This window comes from Pleurodeles waltl, chromosome 12 (assembly GCF_031143425.1).
Source record: "Pleurodeles waltl isolate 20211129_DDA chromosome 12, aPleWal1.hap1.20221129, whole genome shotgun sequence".
NCBI lineage: Eukaryota > Metazoa > Chordata > Amphibia > Caudata > Salamandridae > Pleurodeles > Pleurodeles waltl.
The window spans coordinates 624,395,209-624,422,851 of NC_090451.1; the positions used below are offsets into that span (position 1 = coordinate 624,395,209).

Sequence of the window (27,643 nt, forward strand, 5' to 3'; positions counted from 1 at the left end):
AACAGGCTAAAATGCTTTATTTCTATGAAGTGTGGTTTTTTTTTTTTTTTTTTTTACATTATAAAATTACAATATACAATAGAGAATAAATATCTACCCAAGCCCCCAAAACTGAGCTTAGGGAAGTAAGCAGCAGTAAACTCTAGAGAAAAAGAGAAAAAACTGCATTGAAAAACAATGGAGCATTCTTAGCCAATAGGCTGCATGCAGGTTAACACAGGAGAACCATAAAAACTTTGGCACCGTGCCTTTAAGACCCTGAGCACCTCCAGTATCCCACCATGCCTCAGGGGTGAAGGAAAGGTGACAGTTGGTTCACAGTTAGGTCAGTTCTTTTTTCCGGCTTCTTCTGAGAGGATCCTGGAGCATTGAGCTCTCAGTTTTTTTTCTGAGTTTTCTCAGAAAAATCCTTTGAAAGAGCGTTTTTTCCTTTTTCATTCGACAAATAACATCTTTGTCTGAGCTTGGCAGTTTTTTCCTGACCGAAAAATGCCTTCACTTTTTGTCAAATGCCCTGCTTGTGGGAAGAAGAAGGCCCAGTCAGACCCACACTCTCTGTGTATAGTGTGCCTGCCTCAGAGTCACTGCCCTGACACTTGTAAGCACTGCAAGGATATGTCAAAGAGGACTCTGAAAGACAGAGAAAAGATCAGGCTACATGGGCTTCAGGAGAGGCAGAAAACATCGTCCTCTTCACTTCCCAGACATGCAGCAGGCCATTCTCAGGAGAGAATGGCTAGGTCGACGTCAGCAGGTAGGAAAGTACCTGTTTGTTCCCCGTCGACGTCGTCGCTACCACCGTCTCACCGGCATAGATCGCCGTCGGCGGCGACACACCCGACGTCGAAGGAGACGGCGTCGAGGGAACACCATCGCAGGGGCAGGTCTCCGTCGACGGCAGCCCGCCGATCGACGTCGAGCCATCGCCGGCGTGCCCGGTCGCCGCCAAAGGCTGTGCGCCCCCGACGTCTAGAGACACGACGTCGAAATCACCACGACGGCATGAGAGACATCCGCCGTCGGCCTCCCACCGCTCCATGTCGAGGCACACGACGGCGAGCAGGTCGAGGTCCAAGGATCGACGTTCGACGTCGAGACACTCAACGTCGAGGCATGAAAAACCTGTGGGGCGCCCTTCGACGTCGACACAGCCATCGACGTCGACACAGGTTTTACCTGTCCCGCAGGGAGTAGAACATCCCCCCACGCCAGACAAGGCTGCGCCATCTCCAGTGGTCTCCATACCGAGCGACTCTTCTCGGTCAAGAGCGGCATCATCTGGGCATGTCTCGCCCATCAATCTATCTCCAAGATGGCTGGAGAGCCTTAACAGACCAGCGGCTTCCCCAGATTCGCAATATTCGCGAATGTACTCGCCTACTGCCTCCCTGCCAAGAACGCCATCACCGACAGCAAGGGCAGGACGGGCTCGTTCTGCTCCTCGTCAACCGGCCGCGAGGCCTGGGCGCTCTGCTACAGCGTCTCGCAGCAGGTCTCGTTCTCAACGACGATCCAGGTCTCGTTCACGAAGAAGATCACCTTCTTGGTCGTCTTCAGGATCATCTGTCGGGCGTTATTCACCCACCCTAACAGATTCACCACCTGCTAGGGTCTCACCGGTGGATGACATTACCACGTTTAACGAGGTGCTGCTAAGAGGAGCGCAGAAACTAAACATAGAAGTTCCAGAGCCATCTACCTCCTCGTCAGTCATCTTTGAGACTCTACAACAGAGATCAGCATCAAAAAAGCTGCTGCCTCTAGTGCCTGGTTTGTTGCAGCCAACCATGGACACTTTTCTGGCCCCAGCCTCGCTCAAATCTGCCCCGGCTAGGATTCTCAAAAAATACAAGGCTCCCGAACAGGACCCTCTGTTCCTAAGGAAGGATCCGCCACCGGACTCGGTAATATTAGCCGCAGCCCGAAAGACCCACTCGGTGGCATCATCATCCACGGTCCCCCCGGATAAAGAGCAGGCATCTAGACTCTCTGGGGAGAAAGATATGCGGGACGGCGGCTTCGGCAATGAAAGTCTCCAGTGCTTCTGCACTCCTGGGCAGGTATGATCGTTCTCTGTGGGACTCTCTCAATAGATTCACAGAGAAATTGCCCAGAGAGGACGGACGAGATTTCCAAGAGATCCTGCAAGAAGGATGCCTGGTATCCAACCAGGTTATCAGCGTGGCAGCAGATGGGGCAGATTTAGCTGCACATGGGTACGCGCATGGAATCTGTGCAAGGAGGTCCTCCTGGCTGAGGCTCACTGGCTTAAAGCAGGAAGCACAACAACGCATCCTGAATCTCCCATTTGCCGGGAACTCTCTTTTTGGTGCCCATGCAGACAAGGAAATGGCCCGCATGAAGACAGAGGTGGATACCATGAGGGCAGTGGGCCTGGAAAGAAAGAAAGATTTCAGAAGGAGGTACAGGCCTTATGACAGGTGCCCTTTCCAGCAGAGGGTTCAAACCCCTCACTGGTCCCAAAGGTCACAGCAACGACAGGGGCGCCCTCTTTTTCAGCGAAGGAACACAAGGGAGCGAGGGTCAAGTAGACCTCAGCAGTCCACTCCAAAAGCACCCACCAAACAATGAGATCTCGCTTCCCTCGACACTGTACACCACTCGGGTGGGGGGAAGTATTACAGCTTATCTTCACGAGTGGCACTCTATCACAAGAGACAAATGGGTGCTCAATATTGTCGAACATGGCTACTCTCTTCTTTTCAAACAGCCTCCGCCACACTTGCCACCAACCAAAGGCAATCCATCTCATCTCAGCCTGCTGCGCAAAGAGGCTCTCGCCCTCCTACAAAAGAATGCCGTAGAAAAGGTTCCACCTGCGCACAGAGGAAAGGGGGTTTACTCCCGTTACTTTCTGGTGGCGAAGAAGGGTCGAGAGGGCGTTTTTAGGCCAATTCTGGACCTACGGCTGCTGAACAAATACATGAGGAAACCGAAGTTCAGGATGCTAGCGCTTCACCAGATTTTCCCTCAGCTACATCAGGGAGACTGGATGTGCTCCATCGACCTGCAGGATGCTTATTTTCACATCCCAATAGCTCCAAAACATCAAATTCCTGCGCTTCCAAGTAGCGTTACAGCATTACCAGTTCAGAGTTCTGCCATTTGGCCTGAAATCTGCCCCACGCGTCTTCTCGAAATGTATGGCAGTGGTAGCGGCGCATCTTCGAAAACAAAAGATATTCATATATCCATACCTAGACGACTGGTTACTGAAGGCTTCTTCTCCGGAGCAGGCGAGAAGCCATCGGGACATTGTGCTCGGAGTTTGCGAGTCTCTAGGTCTTCAGGTCAATTACCAAAAGTCAACCTTGATTCCAACACAGAACCTTCACTACCTGGGAGCTATCATAAACACAGAACTCCAAAGAGTGTATCCTTCGGAGGAACGTCTATCCTCAATAGACAGGAAGTGTCAGGACCTGTTGAGAGCCAACGCACCTACGGCACGTCAGGTGACATCGCTGCTGGGCTCCATGGCATCATGCATTTTTATTGTCCCAAATGCCAGACTCCACATGAGGCCCCTCCAAGAGGCATTGGTGAACAACTGGAGCCAAAGGACAGGTCGCTGGGAGGACAGAGTGCGACTACCGGCAGTAGCACTTCAGTCATTGAGATGGATGCACAGATCTCACCTGTCAGTGGGTGCTCCGTTTCACCAGGTAGTTCCATCCGACACTCTGGTAACGGATGCGTCTCTTCAGGGATGGGGGGCTCATCTGGGTCCCTTGCAAGCTCCGGGCCTATGGTCAGACAAGGAAAAGCAGTACCACATCAATCTGCTAGAACTCAGAGCGGCCCATCTGGCTCTCAAGTCTTTCATACCACTAATTCAGGGGAAAGCTCTCCTAATACAAACGGACAATACAACCACGATGTATTATTTGAACAAACAGGGGGGGAACGATATCCCTACCCCTATCTCGAGAGTCCCAAACGATATGGGATTGGCTCCTGGCCAGAGGAATGTCACTTACAGCGGTTCACCTGCCAGGTCAACAGAACGTGGAAGCAGATTTTCTGAGCAGACACCTAGAGGACGCTCACGATTGGGTCCTACACGGCGAAGTCGCAGAATACATCTTCGCTCAATGGGGTCGGCCTCAACTGGACCTCTTCGCAGACGAAGTAAACAAGAAATGCCCAGACTTCGCATCCAGGTTCTACCGTCCGGGATCTCGAGGGAATGCCCTGTTGATCGACTGGTCAGGGATATTTCTCTACGCTTTTCCGCCGATTCCCCTCATACCGGCAGTGATCAACAAACTTTACAGATCCAGGACCAGAATGATTCTCATAGCGCCACAATGGCCCCGTCAATTCTGGTACACAGATCTCCTCAACCTATCGGAACAACCTCACAGGAGGCTGCCGTGCAGACCGGATCTTCTGAGCAGGATGGAGGGCAGGGTTCTGCATCCCAACCTACCCTCTCTGAGCTTGACAGCATGGCTCCTGAATTCCTGCAGTATGGGCACCTAGGGCTCTCGCAGGAATGCATGAACATCTTGAAAGAGTCCAAACGGCCTTCCACGCGGCGTTCTTACGCTTTTAAGTGGAAGAGATTCTACATATGGTGCTGTCAACAAGGTCAGAATCCCATACGGGCTCCGGAAGATGTCACTGTCCTATTTGCTTCATCTGGCAAAGTCCGGTCTGCAGGTATCATCTATTAAGGTACATTTGTCTGCTATTACAGCCTATCGCAAGTCACCTTCTCAGGAATCCTTCTTTACGAAACCTGTAGTAAAGGATTTCTTAGAAGGTTTGAAGAAAATGTTTCCGCCCATTCGGAGACCTTCTCCTCCATGGGAACTGAACATAGTATTGGCAAAACTTATGGGCCCTCCTTTTGAACCTATACATAAGGCCTCTTTACAGCACCTTACGTGGAAGGCGGCTTTTTTAGTGGCCATTACTTCAGCGAGGAGGGTCAGCGAAATCCAAGCTTGGTCTTCCAAAGAACCGTACACGGTTTTTCATGACAAAAGAGTGGTTCTGCGAACTCACCCATCTTTCCTTCCAAAGGTGGTGTCAGAATTCCATATTAATCAGACTATATCTTTACCGACTTTCTTTCCCAATCCGGAGACTCCGGCAGAGAAAGCTTTGCACTCCTTAGACTTGAAAAGAGTGCTGAAATTTTATCTGGATAAGACAAAATCGATTAGACACTCTAACCGATTGTTTGTAAATTTATGGCCATTTGAGGACAGGAGAGGCAGCATCTAAACGAACGATATCAAGATGGATAGTTTCTTGTATTGTTGATACTTACCAGCTGGCTAATAAACAATTACTAGCGAGGCCTAAAGCGCATTCCACAAGGGGAAAAGCGGCTACTGCTGCCCTCCTTAACAATGTTCCAATATCTGAGATTTGTAAGGCTGCTACATGGAAGTCTGTACATACGTTTACTAGACATTACTGTTTAGACTCAGATGCAAGAGCGGATGCCCAAGTGGGGCAGGCCTCTCTAAGAAACTTATTTGCATAATACGTATCTATTCCTGCACTTCTATCGGACAGTCCGCAGAGTTTAGGGATGGGCTTGCTAATCTAGTCAATGTTTATGACTATTGATGAGGATCCCCTGGAAGAGAAGGATAAGTTACTTACCTGTAAATCCTAGTTCTCTTCCAGGGGTATCCTCATCAAAGTCATAAACAACCCACCCTCCTCCCCGGACGCACGTCTCCTAGAAGTGCAGGACAGAATGTATATTTAATCAGTTACACAGATTGTCACCGTAAAAAAGAACTGACCTAACTGTGAACCAACTGTCACCTTAACTTCACCCCTGAGGCATGGTGGGATACTGGAGGTGCTCAGGGTCTTAAAGGCACGGTGCCAAAGTTTTTATGGTTCTCCTGTGTTAACCTGCATGCAGCCTATTGGCTAAGAATGCTCCATTGTTTTTCAATGCAGTTTTTTCTCTTTTTCTCTAGAGTTTACTGCTGCTTACTTCCCTAAGCCCAGTTTTGGGGGCTTGGGTAGATATTTATTCTCTATTGTATATTGTAATTTTATAATGTAAAAAAAAAAAACTTCATAGAAATAAAGCATTTTAGCCTGTTTTTAACATTATAGCCTGCATTGCTGTTTTACACATGTATAATATGTGTGTATTTTATATATGCTCCGGGGTCCCCGCACAAGGGCGGGAATATTCAATGTTTATGACTTTGATGAGGATACCCCTGGAAGAGAACTAGGATTTACAGGTAAGTAACTTATCCATACTTGGGTACTAGCAATTATCCAGCATGGTTATTGCATAGAATTTCTCGAATTCCCTCCAACAGTCCCACCGAAAACACACAGTATGTCAAAACAACATATAAATCTTCTAGGATTAGAAGTTCAAGCATTGCTCCAAAAAGAGGCAATAGAATTAGTACCAAAACAAGAACTAAACACAGGAGTTTACTCACTGTACTTTCTGATACCCCAAAAAGACAAAAGTCTAAGACCTATACTAGATCTCAGAATATTAAATACATACATCAAATCATACCACTTTCACATGGTTACATTACAAGAAGTAATCCCATTGCTCAAACAACAAGACTACATGACAACACTGGATCTAAAGGATGCATATTTCCATATACCAATACATCCTTCACACAGAAAGTACCTAAGGTTTGTATTCCAAGGGATACATTACCAATTCAAAGTGTTGCCATTCGGAATAACAACTGCGCCAAGAGTTTTTACAAAATGTCTAGCCGTAGTAGCTGCACATATCAGAAGGCAGTAAATACATGTGTTCCCGTACCTAGACGATTGGTTAATCAAAACCAACACGCAAATACAGTGTTCACAACACACAAATTGTCATAGAAACCCTACACAAACTAGGTTTCTCAATCAATTACTCAAAGTCACACCTTCTGCCGTGTCATACACAGCAATACCTAGGGGCAACAATCAACACAGTAAAAGGAATTGCCACTCCAAGTCCACAAAGAGTCCAAACATTTCACAATGTAATACAAGCCATGTATCCAAACCAAAAGATACAGGTCAAATTGGTAATAAAACTGCTAGGCATGATGTCTTCATGCATAGCCATTGTCCCAAACGCAAGGCTGCACATGCGGCCCTTACAACAGTGCCTAGCATCACAATGGTCACAAGCACAGGGTCAACTTCTAGATCTGGTGTTGATAGACCGCCAAACATACATCTCGCTTCAATGGTGGAACAGTATAAATTTAAACCAAAGGCGGCCTTTTCAAGACCCAGTGCCACAATACGTAATAACGACAGATGCATCCATGACAGGGTGGGGAGCACACCTCAATCAATACAGCATCCAAGGACAATGGGACATTCAGCAAAGACAGTTTCATATAAATCACTTAGAACTGTTAGCGGTGTTTCTAGCGCTGAAAGCATTTCAACCCATAATAACCCACAAATACACTCTTGTCAAGAGAGACAACATGACAACAATGTATTACCTAAACAAACAGGGAGGAACACACTCGACACAGTTGTGTCTCCTGACACAAAAAATATGGCATTGGGCGATTCACAACCACATTCGCCTAATAGCACAATTTATTCCAGGGATTCAGAATCAGTTAGCAGACAATCTCTCTCGGGATCACCAACAGATCCACGAATGGGAAATTCACCCCCAAATACTGAACACTTACTTTCAAATTTGGGGAACACCTCAAATAGATCTATTTGCAACAAAAGAAAACGCAAAATGCCAAAACTTCGCATCCAGGTACCCACACAGGTACTCCCAAGGCAATGCTCTATGGATGAATTGGTCAGGGATATTTGCGTACGCTTTTCCCCCTCTCCTTCCATATCTAGTAAATAGATTGAGTCAAAACAAACTCAAACTCATACTAATAGCACCAACATGGGCAAGACAACCTTGGTATACGACACTACTAGACCTGTCAGTAGTACCTCATGTCAAACTACCCAACAGACCAGATCTGTTAACACAACACAAACAACAGATCAGGCATCCAAACCCAGCATCGCTGAATCTAGCAATTTGGCTCCTGAAATCCTAGAATTTGGACACTTAGACCTCACACAAGAATGCATGGAGGTCATAAAACAAGCTAGAAAACCTTCCACTAGACACTGCTATGCAAGTAAATGGAAAAGATTTGTTTATTACTGCCATAATGATCAAATTCATCCATTGCATGCGTCTCCAAAAGATGTAGTAGGATATTTACTACATTTGCAAAAATCCAATCTAGCTTTCTCTTCCATAAAGATACATCTCGCAGCAATATCTGCTTACCTGCAGATTACTCATTCAACTTCCCTGTTTAGAATACCTGTCATTAAAGCGTTTATGGAAGGCCTAAAGAGAATCATACCACCAAGGACACCACCTGTTCCTTCATGGAAACTCAACATTGTCTTAACAAGGCTCATGGGTCCACCTTTCGAACCCATGCATTCTTGTGAAATGCAATACTTAACGTGGAAAGTTGCATTTCTCATTGCCATCACATCTCTAAGAAGAGTAAGTGAAATACAGACGTTTACCATACAAGAACCATTTATTCAAATACACAAGAATAAAGTAGTTCTAAGAACAAATCCAAAATTCTTACCAAAGGTTATCTCGCCGTTCCACTTAAATCAAACAGTAGAATTACCAGTGTTCTTCCCACAGCCAGATTCAATAGCTGAAAGAGCACTACATACATTAGACATCAAAAGAGCACTAATGTACTACATTGACAGAACAAAAGTAATTAGAAAGACAAAACAACTATTTATTGCCTTTCAAAAACCTCATACAGGAAATTCAATTTCAAAACAAGGTATTGCAAGATGGATAGTTAGGTGCATCCAAACCTGCTATCTTAAAGCAAAGAGAGAGCTGCCTATTACACCAAAGGCACACTCAACCAGAAAGAAAGGTGCTACTATGGCCTTTCTAGGAAATATTCCAATGAACGAAATATGTAAGGCAGCAACATGGTCTACGCCTCATACATTTACTAAGCACTACTGTGTAGATGTGCTATCTGCACAACAAGCCACAGTAGGGCAAGCCGTACTAAGAACTTTATTTCAAACTACTTCCACTCCTACAGGCTGAACCAATGCTTTTGGGGAGATAACTGCTTACTAGTCTATGCACAGCATGTGTATCTGCAGCTACACATGCCAACGAACGGAAAATGTCACTTACCCAGTGTACATCTGTTCGTGGCATTAGTCGCTGCAGATTCACATGCGCCCACCCACCTCCCCGGGAGCCTGTAGCCGTTTGGAAGTATATCTTCAACATTTGTACATTTGTAAATATATTACTTTAACCTTCATTTGGTACATACATATTCATTCCATTGCATGGGCACTATTACTAGCATACACAACTCCTACCTCACCCTCTGCGGGGAAAACAATCTAAGATGGAGTTGACGCCCAGTGGAACCGAAGTGGGAGGAGTCCCTCGGTCTCGTGACTCGAAAAGACTTCTTCGAAGAAAAACAACTTGTAACACTCCGAGCCCAACACCAGACGGCGGACTATGCACAGCATGTGAATCTGCAGCGACTAATGCCACGAACAGATGTACACTGGGTAAGTGACATTTTAGATATATATATATCTATCTCAGACATAAATTTATCTAAATGCAGATACTATCTCATATGGTAGAATGTTCTTACAAATACAGAAAATGTGCTAATCACTGCTTGCTATTCTTATTCATTCATATGAATCTATTAAAGTTCCAATACTGGAGTAAGAAATAAAGTTACTTATCTGTAACTGTGGATCTCCAGTATTGGAAGCTTTCATTGATTCACATGTGGCCCACCCACCTCCCCTTCGGAGCTCACCTTCTCTCTTCTCTCTTCTCGGTGTTTCTTAATATTGCAGCACTTATGCTCGGAAAATCTGAGGAAAGGCAGTTCCTCAGAAGAGGCTTCTAGAGGGCGGTGCAGCCTCATTGGTTGAATTTTGAGTTTGGGTCTTTTTTACAAAATGACTGCGATAAGTTACTAAGCTGAAGGCCTAATGCATGTAATGATGTTAAACATTTAAGCATATCTTATGTATTACACCGGGGACTCCCATCTCTGCGACGGGGAGGTATTCAAGCACGTGAATCTATGAAAGCTTCCAATACTGGAGAACTACAGTTACAGGTAAGTAACTTATTTCTTCTGGAGAAAGGACTTTTCTACATTAAGTAGCGCTCACATTTTTGTACATGTGGGTTAAGAGCGAAAATAGATGTAATTTGGAGTTTTGATGTTATCAATGGTGGAGCACTGCTTATGGATATATGGTAGCACAATGTGGGTTCTTTGTACGATTAATTGGCTGGTTACACAAGTATTGCTGTATGATTATGCCTGTATCGCTCTGGTGCCATATATTTATGATTTCTTATTTATGTATGTAGTTGATCAAAATTGAATAAGATAGTATATTAACTCATTGTAAATGAAATAAGTAAAAAATCATGCATGAAGGAGAAGAAATGCCACTTGGCACTGAATGGTAAATTAATTGTAATTGGACAATTATACACAGGTAAAACTAAAGATTATAAAATTTTAAATTATAAAAATGTAGAATTGAGGATTTTTCTGGTTGTCAGAAATAGGATGATGTATTTGATAGGGCATGGTAAAATAATGTATTTGGTGGTTGTTCTGGGATAATGTCGATAGTATTTTTTTCATGTCTATTAAACTGCAGGATATAGTTTCTAGAGGCGGTAGGGCTTGGGTATTGAATTATGGGCTATGAGTAAGACCGACACTGTTGAAACGCGTTAGCTGAAATTGTGCAGCGTATGATGAAAGAAGAATAAATCGATTGGACAAAAGATGTCTGGAGTGTTCCGGCTTTTCCTTTCGTGAGACAAGTGAAAGGACAGTTTTTGGATAATTACGGGTCCTGCGCCCGTGGCGGAGCACCAACCCCGATGGTGGTAGCAGTCAGTAATTAGCAGGGACTTTGGATGATTATATATGAGAGACATACATTTATCTAAAAAATGCTGATCCTATCTTATATGGTAGAATGTTCTTACAAACAGAAAATGTGCTAGTCACTGCTTACTATTCTTATTCAAGCATGTGAATCTATGAAAGTTCCAATACTGGAGAACTACAGTTACAGGTAAGTAACTTATTTCTTCTGGAGAAAGGACTTTTCTACATTAAGTAACACTCACATTTTCCCATACTGATGCCTCCCTCTAGCATCTCCCTTGTTCGGAATCTTGCACGAATGTTACTGAATGTGAATCCTCTATAGCTCTTATCTGCTTTCATGAACATAGGTGGCTCTTTTGGCTACTTCTTTTTGTTTGTGGATTTTCCTGTGCTTTATGTACTTTGAAGAGTGTACTTTCGGTTTATTTACGATTTTAGTAGAACCTCTCCCTTTAAAATAATGTAAAAGAACAGATGATGGACGGAATGCAGAGCAAATCAAACATTCACCCCCAGTCGCAAAGATCTGGGTTTAATCCATCGTTTGTTTGGCTCACCACGCCACCCCAGTTTGGACCCAGCCATATGCAAATCAGTCTTGACCCTGTTCCTCATGGGAACAGTCCAGCCTGAACTGCCAACCCAGGTCCTCCCTGGACCGGAAACAAGCATCGTAGGACCGGTTTCAGGGTATCACCCTTCATCAGCCAGGCTAGCTTGAATCCAGTGGTGCAGTGAGCACGGGACCCACGTCTGGGCATACCCTTCCCACTTGGGGCAACAAATGCAAAAAGAACAGATGATGGAAGGAATGGACATTATACGTTAAAATAAAGTATGTCAGTGGAACATTTTTAGGTTTAAATATTTTTGTTATTTAGAGACAAACACAAGAGCAGTGCAATATAGCATACCCAGTAGAGCCGTTGATCCACACCTCGCAACAGCCTTTCATGTCCCTAAATATTCACCAGGTATCAAGTACCTAATATTTTCTTCATTAAATTTGATATGAAGTGTAAATAACAGACCCAATAATGGCCAATATAGTAAAAAGGAAAGACAAAATGTAATGAAATTCAAAGAGATACACTGTTATCTTCCAAATCATTGTTGCAATTCCCTCCCATGGGAGAATTCCCAGGCCTTCCGGCTTCTGTCTCACTCCCCTCAGTACCAAAGAAGTCATGGTTGTATTGCGTCAGTCATAAAGGCTATAGTCCAGTATCTTTAGGGGGTACTCCAAAACCGCTCTTTGGGAGTATACCTGTGAAAATACACAGGATTTCCTATTGCCTGGTACACTAAGGGGTGCAAGAAATGCTGTCAACACTTCCTAGTCTTTTACCATCATCTCTTCTTACTCCAATAAGGGTTCTATTGGCTCTCTTTCTTGTCAAAACATCAGTTCAAATCAGGGAAAAGGAAGAAGCATGGAGAGTGGGTAGTTCATACGGAACGCTACGTTTCTGGGAGCATAGATTAGTTCATTGGAAGTAAGACTAGCGCCCATGTGATCACCAAGGGTCCTGATCACCTAAATCTAGGAGGGTCCCTGCATGTGTTGCAGTACTATAGTAAGAAAGTTGGTATCAAACACCTAGTTGTCAAGGAGTACTTTTACTTCTTCAGAGAAGAATAAGAATTTTTTAGGTCCTGGTGAATCACTGCTAGATCCTTGAGACTGTTCAGGCGAGAAACATGTTGACCCATGGGTATGGGTTTTGTAGTGTAGGAATGACCAGCACACAACCCTCTTAGGCAGACACCAACAGTTGGTTGAGGTTTTAGGCATACATTAGGCATACATTAGGTATAGATGTGAGGGAACCAGATCATTATACTCTGTTTTCCCTTCCTTTGTTTTGAACCTTGACGGGTGTCAGGTCATAGTAAAGATTGCCTTTTTTTTGGCACCTGTATTAAATTTTAAGGCACTTTTGTGTCAAATTCCTCTGTCTTGCACTCAACTCTGCCATTGATCTTTTTGATGTAATTGCCAAAGAGCTCTCTAGCGGGGCCCGTCAGGCATTGCAGCTCCAGCCTGACGAGAAGCATGGCCTGATGATGAAGCATGTCACTGAGGGCTAGTGTTCCTGGCAAACAAATGCTTGCAGGGATCACAAGGCTCCTGCCGTAATAGGTAGTGTGAATTCTTATTCCTTGCAACAGTGCACTTCGTTTTTTGACTATATCCATCAGTACCACCTTCTTTGCCCTGGCTGTCAAGTTTTGGTCCCTCCATTTTGATGAATATAAGGTGACAACTGTGCCTCCCATATCCGGATCACCTCCATGGGCGCTTGAAAGAAACCTAGGTGCAGACTTTACTGCTCGCAGATTTGACTTGCCTACCACTTTCGTCATGTGTCGACAGTGTCTCTGCAGGTGCTCATTGGGACATCCAAGAACCTAAGAATGGTTGTCCAGCACTAGTTGTCTACCTGTTCTATTTTAGCATCTAAAGTCTGAATCCTAACGGTCACTAAGGATCGGAAGGATTCCATGTTTTGAACAGCAGCATCACCCTCCACAAACCTGAGCCTGCTGATTTTGCAGAGTCTTGCCAAATTACTGCTCCATACCTTGCTGCTTGGTCACCGGTCTCTTCACTGCGTAAGTTGTCTCTGCCATTTTCTTGCCAAATGTGTTCACATTACCGTATTTAAATGCAACTGTGCGGTTTCCCCCAAGTCTCCCTTCTGTCTGTCTCAATTCCTCCTCCTCCTACTGTACTTCTGCAGATGATTCTTAAAGTGACTTAAAGTCCTTTCTTTGATCTTGCATGGCTTCTGTATTCTATCAGGTAAGGAAAAACTACCCGGTTTCAGTTAGGCAAGACAATTCGTTTTTTGTTGCAGTCTCTGCTGTGTACAGTATGTCTCATACATAAAGTGTATCCCAAGTATGGTGATTGATGTCTCCGTCCTACTACTGGGCTCCTCAATGAACAGCACTACCCAGGCCAGACCTGCTGCTGCCACCCAACAGACTTACCTCAACTAGGCCTGCCACTGCCCCCAGTTGTAAATCTTGTATCACGTGCATCTCTTCCATGTTTGTGGAGGGTATACCTCTAATTCCTCCATCAAAGTGGGAGACTATTGAAGGCACTAAAGGGGATGCCCTATCCCACATTGCACCCTCCTGTATCTCATCTCGACGTTGCTAGGTAGTTCTGTGCCAAAGCAGAGGATATCAGAAAGGAGCCAGTTGCAGCGGCTTCCAAGACACATGGCGATCTTGTGCTCCGTTTGCGCAACCAACCTAGCTCCAACCACCTTGTCTAACATTTTAAAGAAAGATTCACACACAGAGGGTAGCCTTTCTCTGTGCAGAAAGAAAGGGGGCCATTAGAATGATGTATTATGAACATGTCCAGATTGATAACTAAAACTGTCTTCTCTTCAAATGATCAGATTTCAAAGCCTTCATACCAATTTTCTGGTAAAGCGTCATCCTTAGTGGTAATGTGAGATTTAGTGTTGATACTCTGGTGTCCATGCCTGCACATTCTTCAGTGTTAACTACATTTTCAAAGTCATCAAGTTGAATATTGGGCCCATCATCGTATGCCTCAGTGGAATCGTGTCCATGCAATTTGAAGAACTTAAACTACTGCAATGTGTGAAGAAAGTAAACTAAAAGTTGCAGGCAAGGAGGAGGCAAAAGGAGAAACTGGAACCCCCAGGTGAAGGCTATTTCCGAATGCCAGCCCTCTTTTAAAGGCAACTATATGGAGGTTAATTTTGAGAGACTTTAACCACAGAATGGAGACTTGGCTCCTCAGTGTCACCTTTGACCACAAGGACTTTTTCATGCTTGTTACCAGCTGAAGGCACACAGTCCTCTAATCCACCCAGGAGCTCTGAGTATTACGAGAGGACAACCTAACTAGGTAGTTGGAGGCAAAAAATCCAGTCTACATGTCTTTGTTGTTGCTGTTACATAGGCGGTCAGCTGTAGCAACATATTTCTGCCTAAAGTCAGTTAGCCTTGTCTGCCCCGTGGTAAAAAGTAATGAATCTTCTCTCTGAGTAATGCATTTTCTGCTGACTCTAACTTAGTCTAGTAAGGCGCTTCTCTACTAATTCTTACCTCGTTCATTAAACAGATAACTTTTATATCCTTTTAGAGTCTTCTGTAGGGAAAGCAATTGCTTCTTGGAACCCAATCTGGCCTTAAATTAAATGCCACTATATTTGCTAACTAAGGAATTAAACCCAGGCTCTATGGGCTCTTGTTTGAAAGGGCCAGAGTTTTCTGTGCCTACCAGTACCTCGAACTGCATAGTACCAGAAGAGAGAATGACCAGGCAATATCCTGAGGTCAAACAAAATGTACAGATCCTTCTGACACCCACCCAGTTAAACTGGAGAGTAGTTTTAAGCCTTTAGGTCATCACGTACATCTTCTGCTATCAATCAGTTTCTTGCTACCAAAGCCAGCAATAAACGTTTGAGGCAGGGTGGCAGGTCCTTTGCTGTTCTGAGTCCTACTCTCTGGAACCCTCTCCCTCTGAAAATCTGAATGTGGACATCTCTCCTGGAGTTTTGTAGACTGCTGAAAACTTGGTTGTTCTGAGATTCTTGCTATCCCTGTCCTTATAGAAAGCACTGGGAAACTAAGAGTAGCCATTCGCTCTAGAAATGCAATGATTGTTTGATTGATGTCCACAAACCCAAATCATTACACAATCTAGAAGGCCAATATATTTCTTCTGTGTTGAGTACAGCACTAGAGGAACTCTCTCGTCCGGGACCAGACATAAATTAACCTCCCTCCCCCTCCCTCCAATCAGTCAAAATAAAGCTGCATCACTAACACTCACTAGTTCGTCCCTGAGCATGTTTACTGTCTTCCATGCTACTACCCAGAACAAAAACCATTGTCCTGATCATGATTCCAGTGGGTGTTTATAAAAGACAGTGTTTGGTCTAATAAGATGCACACCGCGGTCACTGGGACATACAGCATGAATAAAAAAAATAGATTCCTACAATATCTGCCACAGCTCAGCCTGTTTTAGTCAAAAGTGTTTCTGGCCGATATGCCATTTGAACACTCAGAAATTGGAAACCGACTAAAAACTGGATTGGAAACGGACTATGAAAAACAGAGTTGTTAGTACACCTCATATTAATGGCCAAAAAAATCTGATTTCCGTAGGATGACATTTGATGACCTCTAAAAGCAGACCTAAGCAAGGTATTGTCAACAACCATACATGCCTCCTAGACATATGGTGGTCCAAATCGACTTGCTTGGAAAGTCAATATGATAGAGACTTCTAGCTGCAGGTTCCTTACCTTAGAATTCTCCCCAGGCGTCAGACTGGATCCGGAATATAGGATTTTTTTTTTTTTTTTTTGTGAGCAGTACCCCTGCGTGCCGCTAAGTGGCGTCTATTTACTCCACGTCCGAAGTCAGCCTGCTGGAAGTGACATCGCACTAACCATATAGGTGCCACCCAGGCACACTGGTGTCACTTTCTTTTCACAGCTTTCCTCGTGTGGAGCTATGAAGAACACTGACCACAGGTGTGTCAAAAAAACTAGGGGCCTGAAAATGGCATCCCTGTCCCTAGAAATCTGTTCGCAGAGCTGGGAGGATGGGTGGGATGGTAAGGAATCTGCAGCTAGATAAGTAACTTGTTCATCTGATAGACTTCTAGCTTCAGATTCCTTACCTTAGAATAGATACCAAAGCAATACTATCCCTGGAGGTGGGTCTGCGAGAAAATTTCAAATGAGAAAGTCATGCAGGACTGAACAGGCAAAGTGCGGCATCCCCACGGACCTAACTGTCCGAGCAGTAATGTTTAGTAAACTTGTGCAGAGATGCCCACGTTGCTGCATGGCAGATGTCCAGGACCGGAACACCACATGCTAACACATTGGTCGCAGATTTAGCTCTGGTGAATGAGCTCACAAACCATCAGGCGGTTGCTTCTTGGCCAGTGCATAGCAGATCTTTATGCAGCATACGACCCAACAAGAGATAGTTCGCTTCTACACTGCTTGACCTTTCTTCGCTCCCACGTACCACACAGAGTTAGTCATGCAGCTTGAACTCATGGGTCCAGTCAAGGTAGAACACTTATGCTCTTTTTGGGTCTAGTCAGTGGAGTCTCTCCTCTCCCCTAGAAGGGTGTGGGAGTGCATAAAAATTAGGCAAGGTGATTGATTGGCCTACATGAAAAGGTGTGCCCATTTTTGGCAGAAAAGAGGCCCTTGTACGAAGCACCCATTTTTCAGGATATATAGAGAGGGACGGCCGCTTAGCTGACCAGGCCTGCAGCTCACTCACTCACTCGACGAGCAGATGTGATTGCTCCAAGGAAGGCTGTTTTCAGCGTGAGAAGCCTGGTGAGGACAATTGTGGAAAGGCTTGAAAGGAGCGCACATCAAAAAAGTTAGTCAAATTAAGGTCCCACTGGGGCATAATGAATGGGAAAGACGGAAAGAGATGAGTAAGACCTATGTAAAATATGGAACATGTACAAAGAGGGTTGATCAGGCGTTGATCATGCGACCGCAGGAAGGTAGAAATGGAAGATAAATAGCCCTTAGGAGTGCCCGAAGTAGAGCCCTGCTGGGCGAGGGATAGAATGAAAAGTAAAGCCTCAGAAAGGGGATCAATGGATTTTTTATTTTTTTTTATTTTTTTTTCCTTGCACACCTTGCCACAAATTTCTTCCAACGGCAGGCGACTACTGTATTGGCGGAGTGACGCCTGGATGCCAAGCTGACATCACAAAAAATCGCCTTGGGGACGAATTCTAAGGTAAGCAATCTGCAGCTAGGTATAGTCTGCACCAGATCAGGTGTGACCAAAGGTAAGTAACTTGTTCTTCCAGCTTTAATCAATCCAGGCCCACCATATTGCCAAACTCAACATGACTAATCCCAGCCAAACCAATAGATTGCTTAATGTCCCTGCAAGCACAGTCCAACTACTCATGCAGATTCAACACAATCCCTTATACATGCTGTTGTGCTGACATTTGCTCAAGTGGAAATACATACTGTTGGAAGGTCTGGGTAAATGGTGGCAACCAAGAGGTAGCGCAATGAAGGATGATTAAAAGAAAAAAACACCAAAAATTCTCACTACCAAATACCTTTAATGGCGGTGGATAGAAGAGTATTGCAAATCTTTGAAGGTGACCCGGTCATTCCAGGATTCCTCAAAGCCTCTGCCTCACTTAAGTATATACTTGAGGGCATGTGCTGGATTAGTGACAAAAAAAATGTACATCCAGTTCTAAACTTGATACGGAGTAGTGTTTTATCCACAACAGTGTATTCACACTTGGTATCCTCAGTTCTTTAACTTCATTGTATCATTTGCCATCCTTCCTGGTGATGTCAGGGTATGCACACAGCCTCTTACTCTGGTTTCTGAGCTCACCTACTTCTTGTGCTACTGGAAGTAAGTTGATCTTATTGCAAAACCACAGTATCCTGATCATGAGTGGCCTGAGACAAGAGGTTTTAGGAGATCTTTGACCAGGAGAGTGGGTTATAATTTCACTAACCAATATTAAAGTCCTCCTTTCCCAAGAACAATTTATGAATTGTTATATGTATTGTTTCATTTGCCCTATTAGGGCCCCACCAAAAAGTCTAGTAAGCACACATCTTATTGCACCTTCCATGTCCTGAATGTAATTCTGGTGCTGCGCTACACCTCAAGACAAGATACCCCATCTACCTTCAGCATGAGGCACTTTTTTGGAGGAAGTGGATCACCAACAGGGCATTCATCCGAAACAATGAAGCAATATCACCATTAGTTGTCAACCCAGCAGAAGGGGCAAGTGTCTTGGTCCGGGTGAAGCTGCTTTCATGAAACTCAGTATGTGTGTGCTGTTTTGTCCCACTTGTTGAATATGTATAAGCTTCCAGCAGAATATATGCTTTCATTGGTCACTAAACACACCAGGTATCTGGTAGGACGAGACTACAGCCATAATAGAAGAACTTTGGTTGATCACCTAAAGCTATGCTTCAGATCCCATAGTTCAAAAACACCTTTTGACCACACTTCATTGAGGAACACCAGCAGGCCAAAAGATGTTCATGTAGTGCAACACTACTAAGCAAAGTACAGTCTGACAGGGGAAGTGATAGACCCCCGTACCAGTCACCACATCACAGTCCAAAAGAGCAGCTGCTGTTAATCAGAAGCATGTTTTAGCTGGAGGAGAGACACAAATTAGAACATTACTATACACAACCCTGCTGGGCAAAGTCCTAGTTTCTCCATGGTCATATTAGCAGTGCATTTCTACAAACTGTAGCACTGAATCAACTATCCTGTACCCCTTCTGCACAAGGCTTACAACATTGTCAGTAATGAAGGTGTAGACACAATGAATAGTGACTACACTGTTTAACTGCTACCAGACGAACTCCCACAGGGCATAATGTATTGCGTCCAAAAGAGAGTGACACAGCGAATAATCTAATTGTGGACTCCATGCACCGCAACAACGCTGGGCCTCCCTGTTCGGCGACATTGGTTCGCAGCATCTTTGACAAGGTTCTGCCCCTCAGGCTTTCACAGTGCCAAATGTTTTTAAAAGTGAAAATCACTGTGGATGTAGTCCACACTGTGCAATGGTAGCATTCAAACATATACTGCCAGTTTGGAAGCTGACCTGGTGTTGCAAACTCGAAAATAGCTTGCTGCACCAGTTTCACTGCAGTGGCCACACAACAATGAGATTCCCTTCCCCCAGGCAACTCTTCTAGCATTGGTCGTAAAATAGGTAATGTGTGCTTGTTTGGTGGTTCACCACACAAGTAGCACACTGTTTAAAGCACAGCAGTTACTCTCATTGGGGTTGTCTTTAGGGTCTCATGGATGCCGTTGCATGGAAGAAAACAGCAGTGACTCAGCATCTGATCAGGTTCTAGTGTTGGTGCACGGTCTATGGCATCGCATCCCACAGTAAGTTTTGTGGTTTAGCTGGTTGTATCGCGTATCGGTTTAGGACAGTGATCCCAATCTTGGGAGCGCTCATAAATCCACCATTTACATTCTTGTTTGGCTGTGCACCACAACTATTTTAATGGAAAGATTGTACCAAAAAAATGTTAAATGTTATTTCTGAGGTGCTACCTTGCTGCTGGGATTTATTGTAAGGTCCCCTCACTAGTGAACTAATTTTGGAGGTGAGTAACGTTTCTTTGTAAAAATTGCAGTTGACACCAGTATTGCATATATTTGATCTGAATGTATTGTTTGTGAATGGCACCTCCTGGGTTTTGCTGTGATTTTAGCATTTGTATTATTATTTTTTTCCCTGTTCAGGGCATGTGGAGCTCGTATTGCCAGTCGTACCGATGAGTTGCGTGATGAAGATGTTGGCACTGGAGCAGGGATGTTTGAGGTTAAAAAAATTGGTGATGAATATTTCACCTACATTACAGACTGCAAAGACCCCAAAGCTTGCACCATCCTCCTTCGAGGTGCAAGCAAAGAAATACTAGCTGTAAGTGAATTATCTTTTGTTTTATGTTTCTCACGATTTTCATTCCCCGTTCTCTCACAATTGAATGAAGAGTAATTTGTCAAGAAACAAAAGTGTTGTTAATTGCTTGCTTTGAGTGATATCTTAAAGAACCCCTTGCCTGGAAAGTGGAATTTAAAAAATCTGAATGTGAAGGCTTTGATGGAATACCCAGTCTTTGATTTCCATCTGTAATTCAGCGGTTTGAGCTTCCGCAAACCCTTGTCCAGACTTATTACTGATTTCCCCATTGACTGACAAATGTAGCAGTCTTAAAGGAGCAGATTCCAATGAACCTGATTATGTTCCAAATGCTAACCTCTAATGGATATTGGTGCTGGTGTCATGTCATAATTCAGGGCTCAAAGATAGCTATTTTGTAGACGATTAATCAGTAAATATGAAGGTAATTTGGGGTACAAAAATTCTCTCTGCAAGTATAAACAGACAGCGGTAATCTGAAATGTATGCTACAAAAAACATCAAACTTTTCCAAGAGCCCTCTCCATAACCACAGTTAGTCTTAAATGCTCTATTTACAATAAAGAAAAAAAGAGAAATGGGCATTCACGTCCTAATATCTGTTAGACTACTTCTTTTCAGTTCTACACATCTTATTCACTAAATCTCACCCTGTATTCTGATATTTTCCTTGATCTTGAGAGTTTATTTTGGAAGCAATATAGAGACCATATCCTTTTATTCTGTTTTAATGCCTGAGCTTTTTACTTTTACTGCAGGAGGTTGAACGCAATCTTCAGGATGCTATGCAAGTGTGTCGTAATGTACTGATCGACGCTAACCTTTTACCTGGAGGAGGTGCTACGGAGATGGCCGTGGCCCACATTTTGACAGAAAAATCTAAAGTCATGACTGGAGTGGAGCAGTGGCCATACCGTGCTGTGTCACATGCGCTGGAAGTAATTCCAAGGACACTCATTCAGAACTGTGGTGCGAGCACCATTCGTGTGCTAACATCGCTAAGAGTAAGAATTTTCTTCATTCATTGACTACTAAGGCCTTCAGCATTGGTGTGCATAGATGTGCGATAATCATTGTAGTTTCTTCCATATTCAGACCAAGTCCAGTAATTCCAGGCAGGAATCTCAGACAAACTTTAAATATACATTTTCTTAATTGGAAAAACCTGTAAACAAAAAGAACATGCCTATATTTGAATAAATGTATTTTTTAGGACATGTAATTTAAAGAAAGCGCTAACACGTTACTTGATACTGAAAAAAACAGTGGTAATGGTTTTCCTGTATTATGACTGCTATGAAATTGATATTGATACGTCTTGTGCATTGCCTCAGCATTTCTTAGTCATTCAGGCTGTTCACATTTGGGGAATAGAAAGATTAGAGACACAGGGGGTTATTACAACTTTGGAGGAGGTGTTAATCCGTCCCAAAAGTGACGGATATACCACCAGCCGTATTACAAGTCCATTATATCCTATGGAACTCGTAATACGGCTGGTGGTATATCCGTCACATTTGGGACGGATTAACACCTCCTCCAAAGTTGTAATAACCCCCACAGACTCTAAGAACCTTAGGCTCTGTTTCTGGTTTGCCAGAGTGTAGGAAGTTGGCTCTGTATGCACTATTTCAAAGTAAGGAATAGTATGCACAGAGTCCAAGGGTTCCCCTTAGAGGTAAGATAGTGGCAAAAAGAGATAATACTAATGCTCTATTTTGTGGTAGTGTGGTCGAGCAGTAGGCTTATCCAAGGAGTAGTGTTAAGCATTTGTTGTACATACACATAGACAATAAATGAGGTACACACACTCAGAGACAAATCCAGCCAATAGGTTTTTATATAGAAAAATATCTTTTCTTAGTTTATTTTAAGAACCACAGGTTCAAATTCTACATGTAATATCTCATTCGAAAGGTATTGCAGGTAAGTACTTTAGGAACTTCAAATCATCAAAATTGCATGTATACTTTTCAAGTTATTCACAAATAGCTGTTTTAAAAGTGGACGCTTAGTGCAATTTTCACAGTTCCTAGGGGAGGTAAGTATTTGTTAGGTTAACCAGGTAAGTAAGACACTTACAGGGCTTAGTTCTTGGTCCAAGGTAGCCCACCGTTGGGGGTTCAGAGCAACCCCAAAGTCACCACACCAGCAGCTCAGGGCCGGTCAGGTGCAGAGTTCAAAGTGGTGCCCAAAACACATAGGCTAGAATGGAGAGAAGGGGGTGCCCCGGTTCCGGTCTGCTTGCAGGTAAGTACCCGCGTCTTCGGAGGGCAGACCAGGGGGGTTTTGTAGGGCACCGGGGGGGACACAAGCCCACACAGAAATTTCACCCTCAGCAGCGCGGGGGCGGCCGGGTGCAGTGTAGAAACAAGCGTCGGGTTTGTAATGGAAGTCAATGGGAGATCTAGGGATCTCTTCAGCGCTGCAGGCAGGCAAGGGGGGGGTTCCTCGGGGAAACCTCCACTTGGTCAAGGGAGAGGGACTCCTGGGGGTCACTCCTCCAGTGAAAGTCCGGTCCTTCAGGTCCTGGGGGCTGCGGGTGCAGGGTCTCTCCCAGGTGTCGGGACTTTGGATTCAAAGAGTCGCGGTCAGGGGAAGCCTCGGGATTCCCTCTGCAGGCGGCGCTGTGGGGGTTCAGGGGGGACAGGTTTTTGTACTCACAGTCTTAGAGTAGTCCTGGGGTCCCTCCTGAGGTGTTGGATCGCCACCAGCCGAGTCGGGGTCGCCGGGTGCAGTGTTGCAAGTCTCACGCTTCTTGCGGGGAGCTTGCAGGGTTCTTTAAAGCTGCTGGAAACAAAGTTGCAGCTTTTCTTGGAGCAGGTCCGCTGTCCTCGGGAGTTTCTTGTCTTTTCGAAGCAGGGGCAGTCCTCAGAGGATGTCGAGGTCGCTGGTCCCTTTGGAAGGCGTCGCTGGAGCAGGATCTTTGGAAGGCAGGAGACAGGCCGGTGAGTTTCTGGAGCCAAGGCAGTTGTCGTCTTCTGGTCTTCCTCTGCAGGGGTTTTCAGCTAGGCAGTCCTTCTTCTTGTAGTTGCAGGAATCTAATTTCTAGGTTCAGGGAGAGCCCTTAAATACTAAATTTAAGGGCGTGTTTAGGTCTGGGGGGTTAGTAGCCAATGGCTACTAGCCCTGAGGGTGGGTACACCCTCTTCGTGCCTCCTCCCAAGGGGAGGGGGTCACAATCCTAACCCTATTGGGGGAATCCTCCATCTGCAAGATGGAGGATTTCTAAAAGTTAGAGTCACTTCAGCTCAGGACACCTTAGGGGCTGTCCTGACTGGCCAGTGACTCCTCCTTGTTTTTCTCATTATTTTCTCCGGCCTTGCCGCCAAAAGTGGGGCCTGGCCGGAGGGGGCGGGCAACTCCACTAGCTGGAGTGTCCTGCTGGGTTGGCACAAAGGAGGTGAGCCTTTGAGGCTCACCGCCAGGTGTGACAATTCCTGCCTGGGGGAGGTGTTAGCATCTCCACCCAGTGCAGGCTTTGTTACTGGCCTCAGAGTGACAAAGGCACTCTCCCCATGGGGCCAGCAACATGTCTCGGGTTGTGGCAGGCTGCTAAAACTAGTCAGCCTACACAGATAGTCGGTTAAGTTTCAGGGGGCACCTCTAAGGTGCCCTCTGTGGGGTATTTTACAATAAAATGTACACTGGCATCAGTGTGCATTTATTGTGCTGAGAAGTTTGATACCAAACTTCCCAGTTTTCAGTGTAGCCATTATGGTGCTGTGGAGTTCGTGTTTGACAAACTCCCAGACCATATACTCTTATGGCTACCCTGCACTTACAATGTCTAAGGTTTTGTTTAGACACTGTAGGGGTACCATGCTCATGCACTGGTACCCTCACCTATGGTATAGTGCACCCTGCCTTAGGGCTGTAAGGCCTGCTAGAGGGGTGTCTTACCTATACTGCATAGGCAGTGAGAGGCTGGCATGGCACCCTGAGGGGAGTGCCATGTCGACTTACTCGTTTTGTCCTCACTAGCACACACAAGCTGGCAAGCAGTGTGTCTGTGCTGAGTGAGAGGTCTCCAGGGTGGCATAAGACATGCTGCAGCCCTTAGAGACCTTCCTTGGCATCAGGGCCCTTGGTACTAGAAGTACCAGTTACAAGGGACTTATCTGGATGCCAGGGTCTGCCAATTGTGGATACAATGGTACATTTTAGGTGAAGGAACACTGGTGCTGGGGCCTGGTTAGCAGGGTCCCAGCACTCTTCTCAGTCAAGTCAGCATCAGTATCAGGCAAAAAGTGGGGGGTAACTGCAACAGGGAGCCATTTCTTTACACAAGCCCCCCCCAGCCCACAGGCCAGGAGACTCAGCCCAAGCTGGGAGAGTCTTCCTAGTCTGTCAGGCGAGGAAGAGTAGGAGAAATAGGCTGGTTAGTTGCAGGGCCTACTCTGCCTTACATCCTTCTGTTCAGGTCATTCCCTTTGGGGATCTGACCTACTTCCACAGTGATAGGACCTAGTCTGAATTGCCTCTTGTCTGCCTCTTCAATGTCTCCACCCATTCTTTCTATTTTGGTCTTAGAGGTATCCACCTCTGCTAACCTTATCTTGGCCAGGGTTACCCCTAGCTTACCCAGAGAGGTTACCCAGAGCTGGAGTAACCCCACCATGACTAATAGGGTCAGGGGGCCTAACTTGCTATTTGGCATGGGGTCAGACCACCATGCTAAGGATAGTGCAGCCATAAAGGCTAACACCCAGCAGAGGCCACTGACCGCTGTCAGTGCCCAGAACCACACCTTTAGCTCTTCACCTAAAAGGGAAGGGGCTAAGTTACAGGCCTCTTTGGGTTCAGGTTGCCTGTCTGCTGTATTAGAGTGGGGGGGGTTACCACATCTTGTAGTAAACACCCTTCTTCCACTCTTTCTTCTGTTAGCTGAGGAGCCACCCACTCAGGTTTAACAGTTGCCTGACTAGCCAGGACTTCTTGTGGGTCAGGTTGGACTTTATCAGGGCCATTTTTGGAGTTCTCCCCTACTGGAGCAGAATCTCCTTGGCTTGCTGTAACCTTGGCTAAAGGTTGTCCACCCTTCCTACTCTGTTTTCTTTTCTTCTTCTTCTGGGGCCTGCTTGCATTTACTGCAGAGGCAGGACTTCCAGAATCCTTGGGAGAGGACTGGCACTGGACCAGTTTCTCTCTTGGGCTCTGACTAACCTCTGGGTAGTCATTTCCAAGGAGACAATCAAGGGGGAGGTCTGTACTGACTACTACCCTTCTCCAGCTAAGAGTGCCACCCACTTCTATGGGCACTAAAGCCACAGGCCTCTTAGTGACCCTGTCTAGGCTAACTCTTACCCTGGCAGTCTCACCTGGGATGTACTGGTTTGAGAGCACCAGCCTGTCATGCACAATAGTGTGACTGGCACAAGTGTCTCTCAGGGCAGTGGTTGGGATTCCATTCACCAGTAGGTGGTGGAAGTGTCTACTTCCCTCTGGAATCTCCAACTCACCTGTTGGGCCCTGTTTCCAGTTGAAGGCTAGGAAGACCTCCTCATCTGAGGAGTCATCTCCCATGGCTACACTGGTTACCCCTGGAATTTTGTTCTGGGGTTTGTTTTTGGGACAAGAAGTGTCCTTGGTGTGGTGCCCAGACTGTTTACAGTTGTGGCACCATGCCTTAGTGGCATCCCAGTTCTTACCCTGGTACCCACCTTTGTTTTGGGTTGTGTCTTGGGGCCCACCCACCTGTTCTGGTTTTTGGGGGCCTACAGAGGACTCTTTTTCTTTGTTTCTAGTGTCACCCACTTTCTCCTGGGGAGTTTTTGTAACCCCTTTCTTTTGGTCACCCCCAGTGGAAGTTTTGGTTACCCTAGTCTTGACCCAGTGGTCTGCCTTCTTTCCCAATTCTTGGGGAGAAATTGGACCTAGGTCTACCAGATACTGATGCAACTTTTCATTGAAGCAGTTACTTAAAATGTGTTCTTTCATAAACAAATTATAAAGCCCAACATAGTCACACACTTCATTTCCAGTTAACCAACCATCCAGTGTTTTTACTGAGTAGTCTACAAAATCAACCCAGGTCTGGCTCGAGGATTTTTGAGCCCCCCTGAATCTAATTCTATACTCCTCAGTGGAGAATCCAAAGCCCTCAATCAGGGTACCCTTCATGAGGTCATAAGATTCTGCATCTTTTCCAGAGAGTGTGAGGAGTCTATCCCTACACTTTCCAGTGAACATTTCCCAAAGGAGAGCACCCCAGTGAGATCTGTTCACTTTTCTGGTTACACAAGCCCTCTCAAAAGCTGTGAACCATTTGGTGATGTCATCACCAGCTTCATATTTTGTTACAATCCCTTTGGGGATTTTTAGGATGTCAGGAGAATCTCTGACCCTATTTAAGTTGCTGCCACCATCGATGGGACCTAGGCCCATCTCTTTTCTTTCCCTTTCTATGGCTAGGAGCTGCTTTTCCAAAGCCAATCTTTTGACCATCCTGGCTAACAGGGGGTCAGCTTCACTGAGAGCATCCTCAGTGATTTCAGAAATGCTGGACCCTCCTGTGAGGGAAGCAACATTTCTGACTATCATTTTTGGAGACAGGGCTTGAGAGGCCCTGGTCTCCCTATTTAGGACTGGAAGGGGGGAATTGCCCTCCAAGTCACTAATTTCTTCCTCTGTGAAGTCATCCTCAGAAGGGTTGGCTTTTTCAAACTCTGCCAACAGCTCCTGGAGCTGAATTTTGGTAGGTCTGGAGCCAATGGTTATTTTTTTGATATTACAGAGAGACCTTAGCTCCCTCATCTTAAGATGGAGGTAAGGTGTGGTGTCGAGTTCCACCACATTCATCTCTGTATCAGACATTATTTTGCTAAAAGTTGGAAGACTTTTTAAAGAATCTAAAACTGTTTCTAGAATCTAATTTCAAACCTTTAACAAACTTTTAAACTCTAAAAGACAATGCTAAACAGGGACTTAACACACAAGGCCCTAGCAGGACTTTTAAGAATTTAGAAAAATTTCAAATTGCAAAAATGAATTTCTAATGACAATTTTGGAATTTGTCGTGTGATCAGGTATTGGCTGAGTAGTCCAGCAAATGCAAAGTCTTGTACCCCACCGCTGGTCCACCAATGTAGGAAGTTGGCTCTGTATGCACTATTTCAAAGTAAGGAATAGTATGCACAGAGTCCAAGGGTTCCCCTTA

At 45.0% G+C, this 27,643-nt stretch overlaps 1 protein-coding gene across 1 annotated transcript in view; it reads left to right on the forward strand.

Annotated features, from left to right (window-relative positions):
• The window catches only part of CCT3 (chaperonin containing TCP1 subunit 3), a 193,033-nt gene that overhangs the window by 76,632 nt on the left and 88,758 nt on the right, over positions 1-27,643 (forward strand). The window contains exons 11-12 of the mRNA XM_069217997.1: positions 20,304-20,484; positions 21,243-21,488. Coding sequence (XP_069074098.1) covers positions 20,304-20,484; positions 21,243-21,488 — 427 coding nt within the window. The remainder of the gene's footprint in view (positions 1-20,303; positions 20,485-21,242; positions 21,489-27,643) is intronic.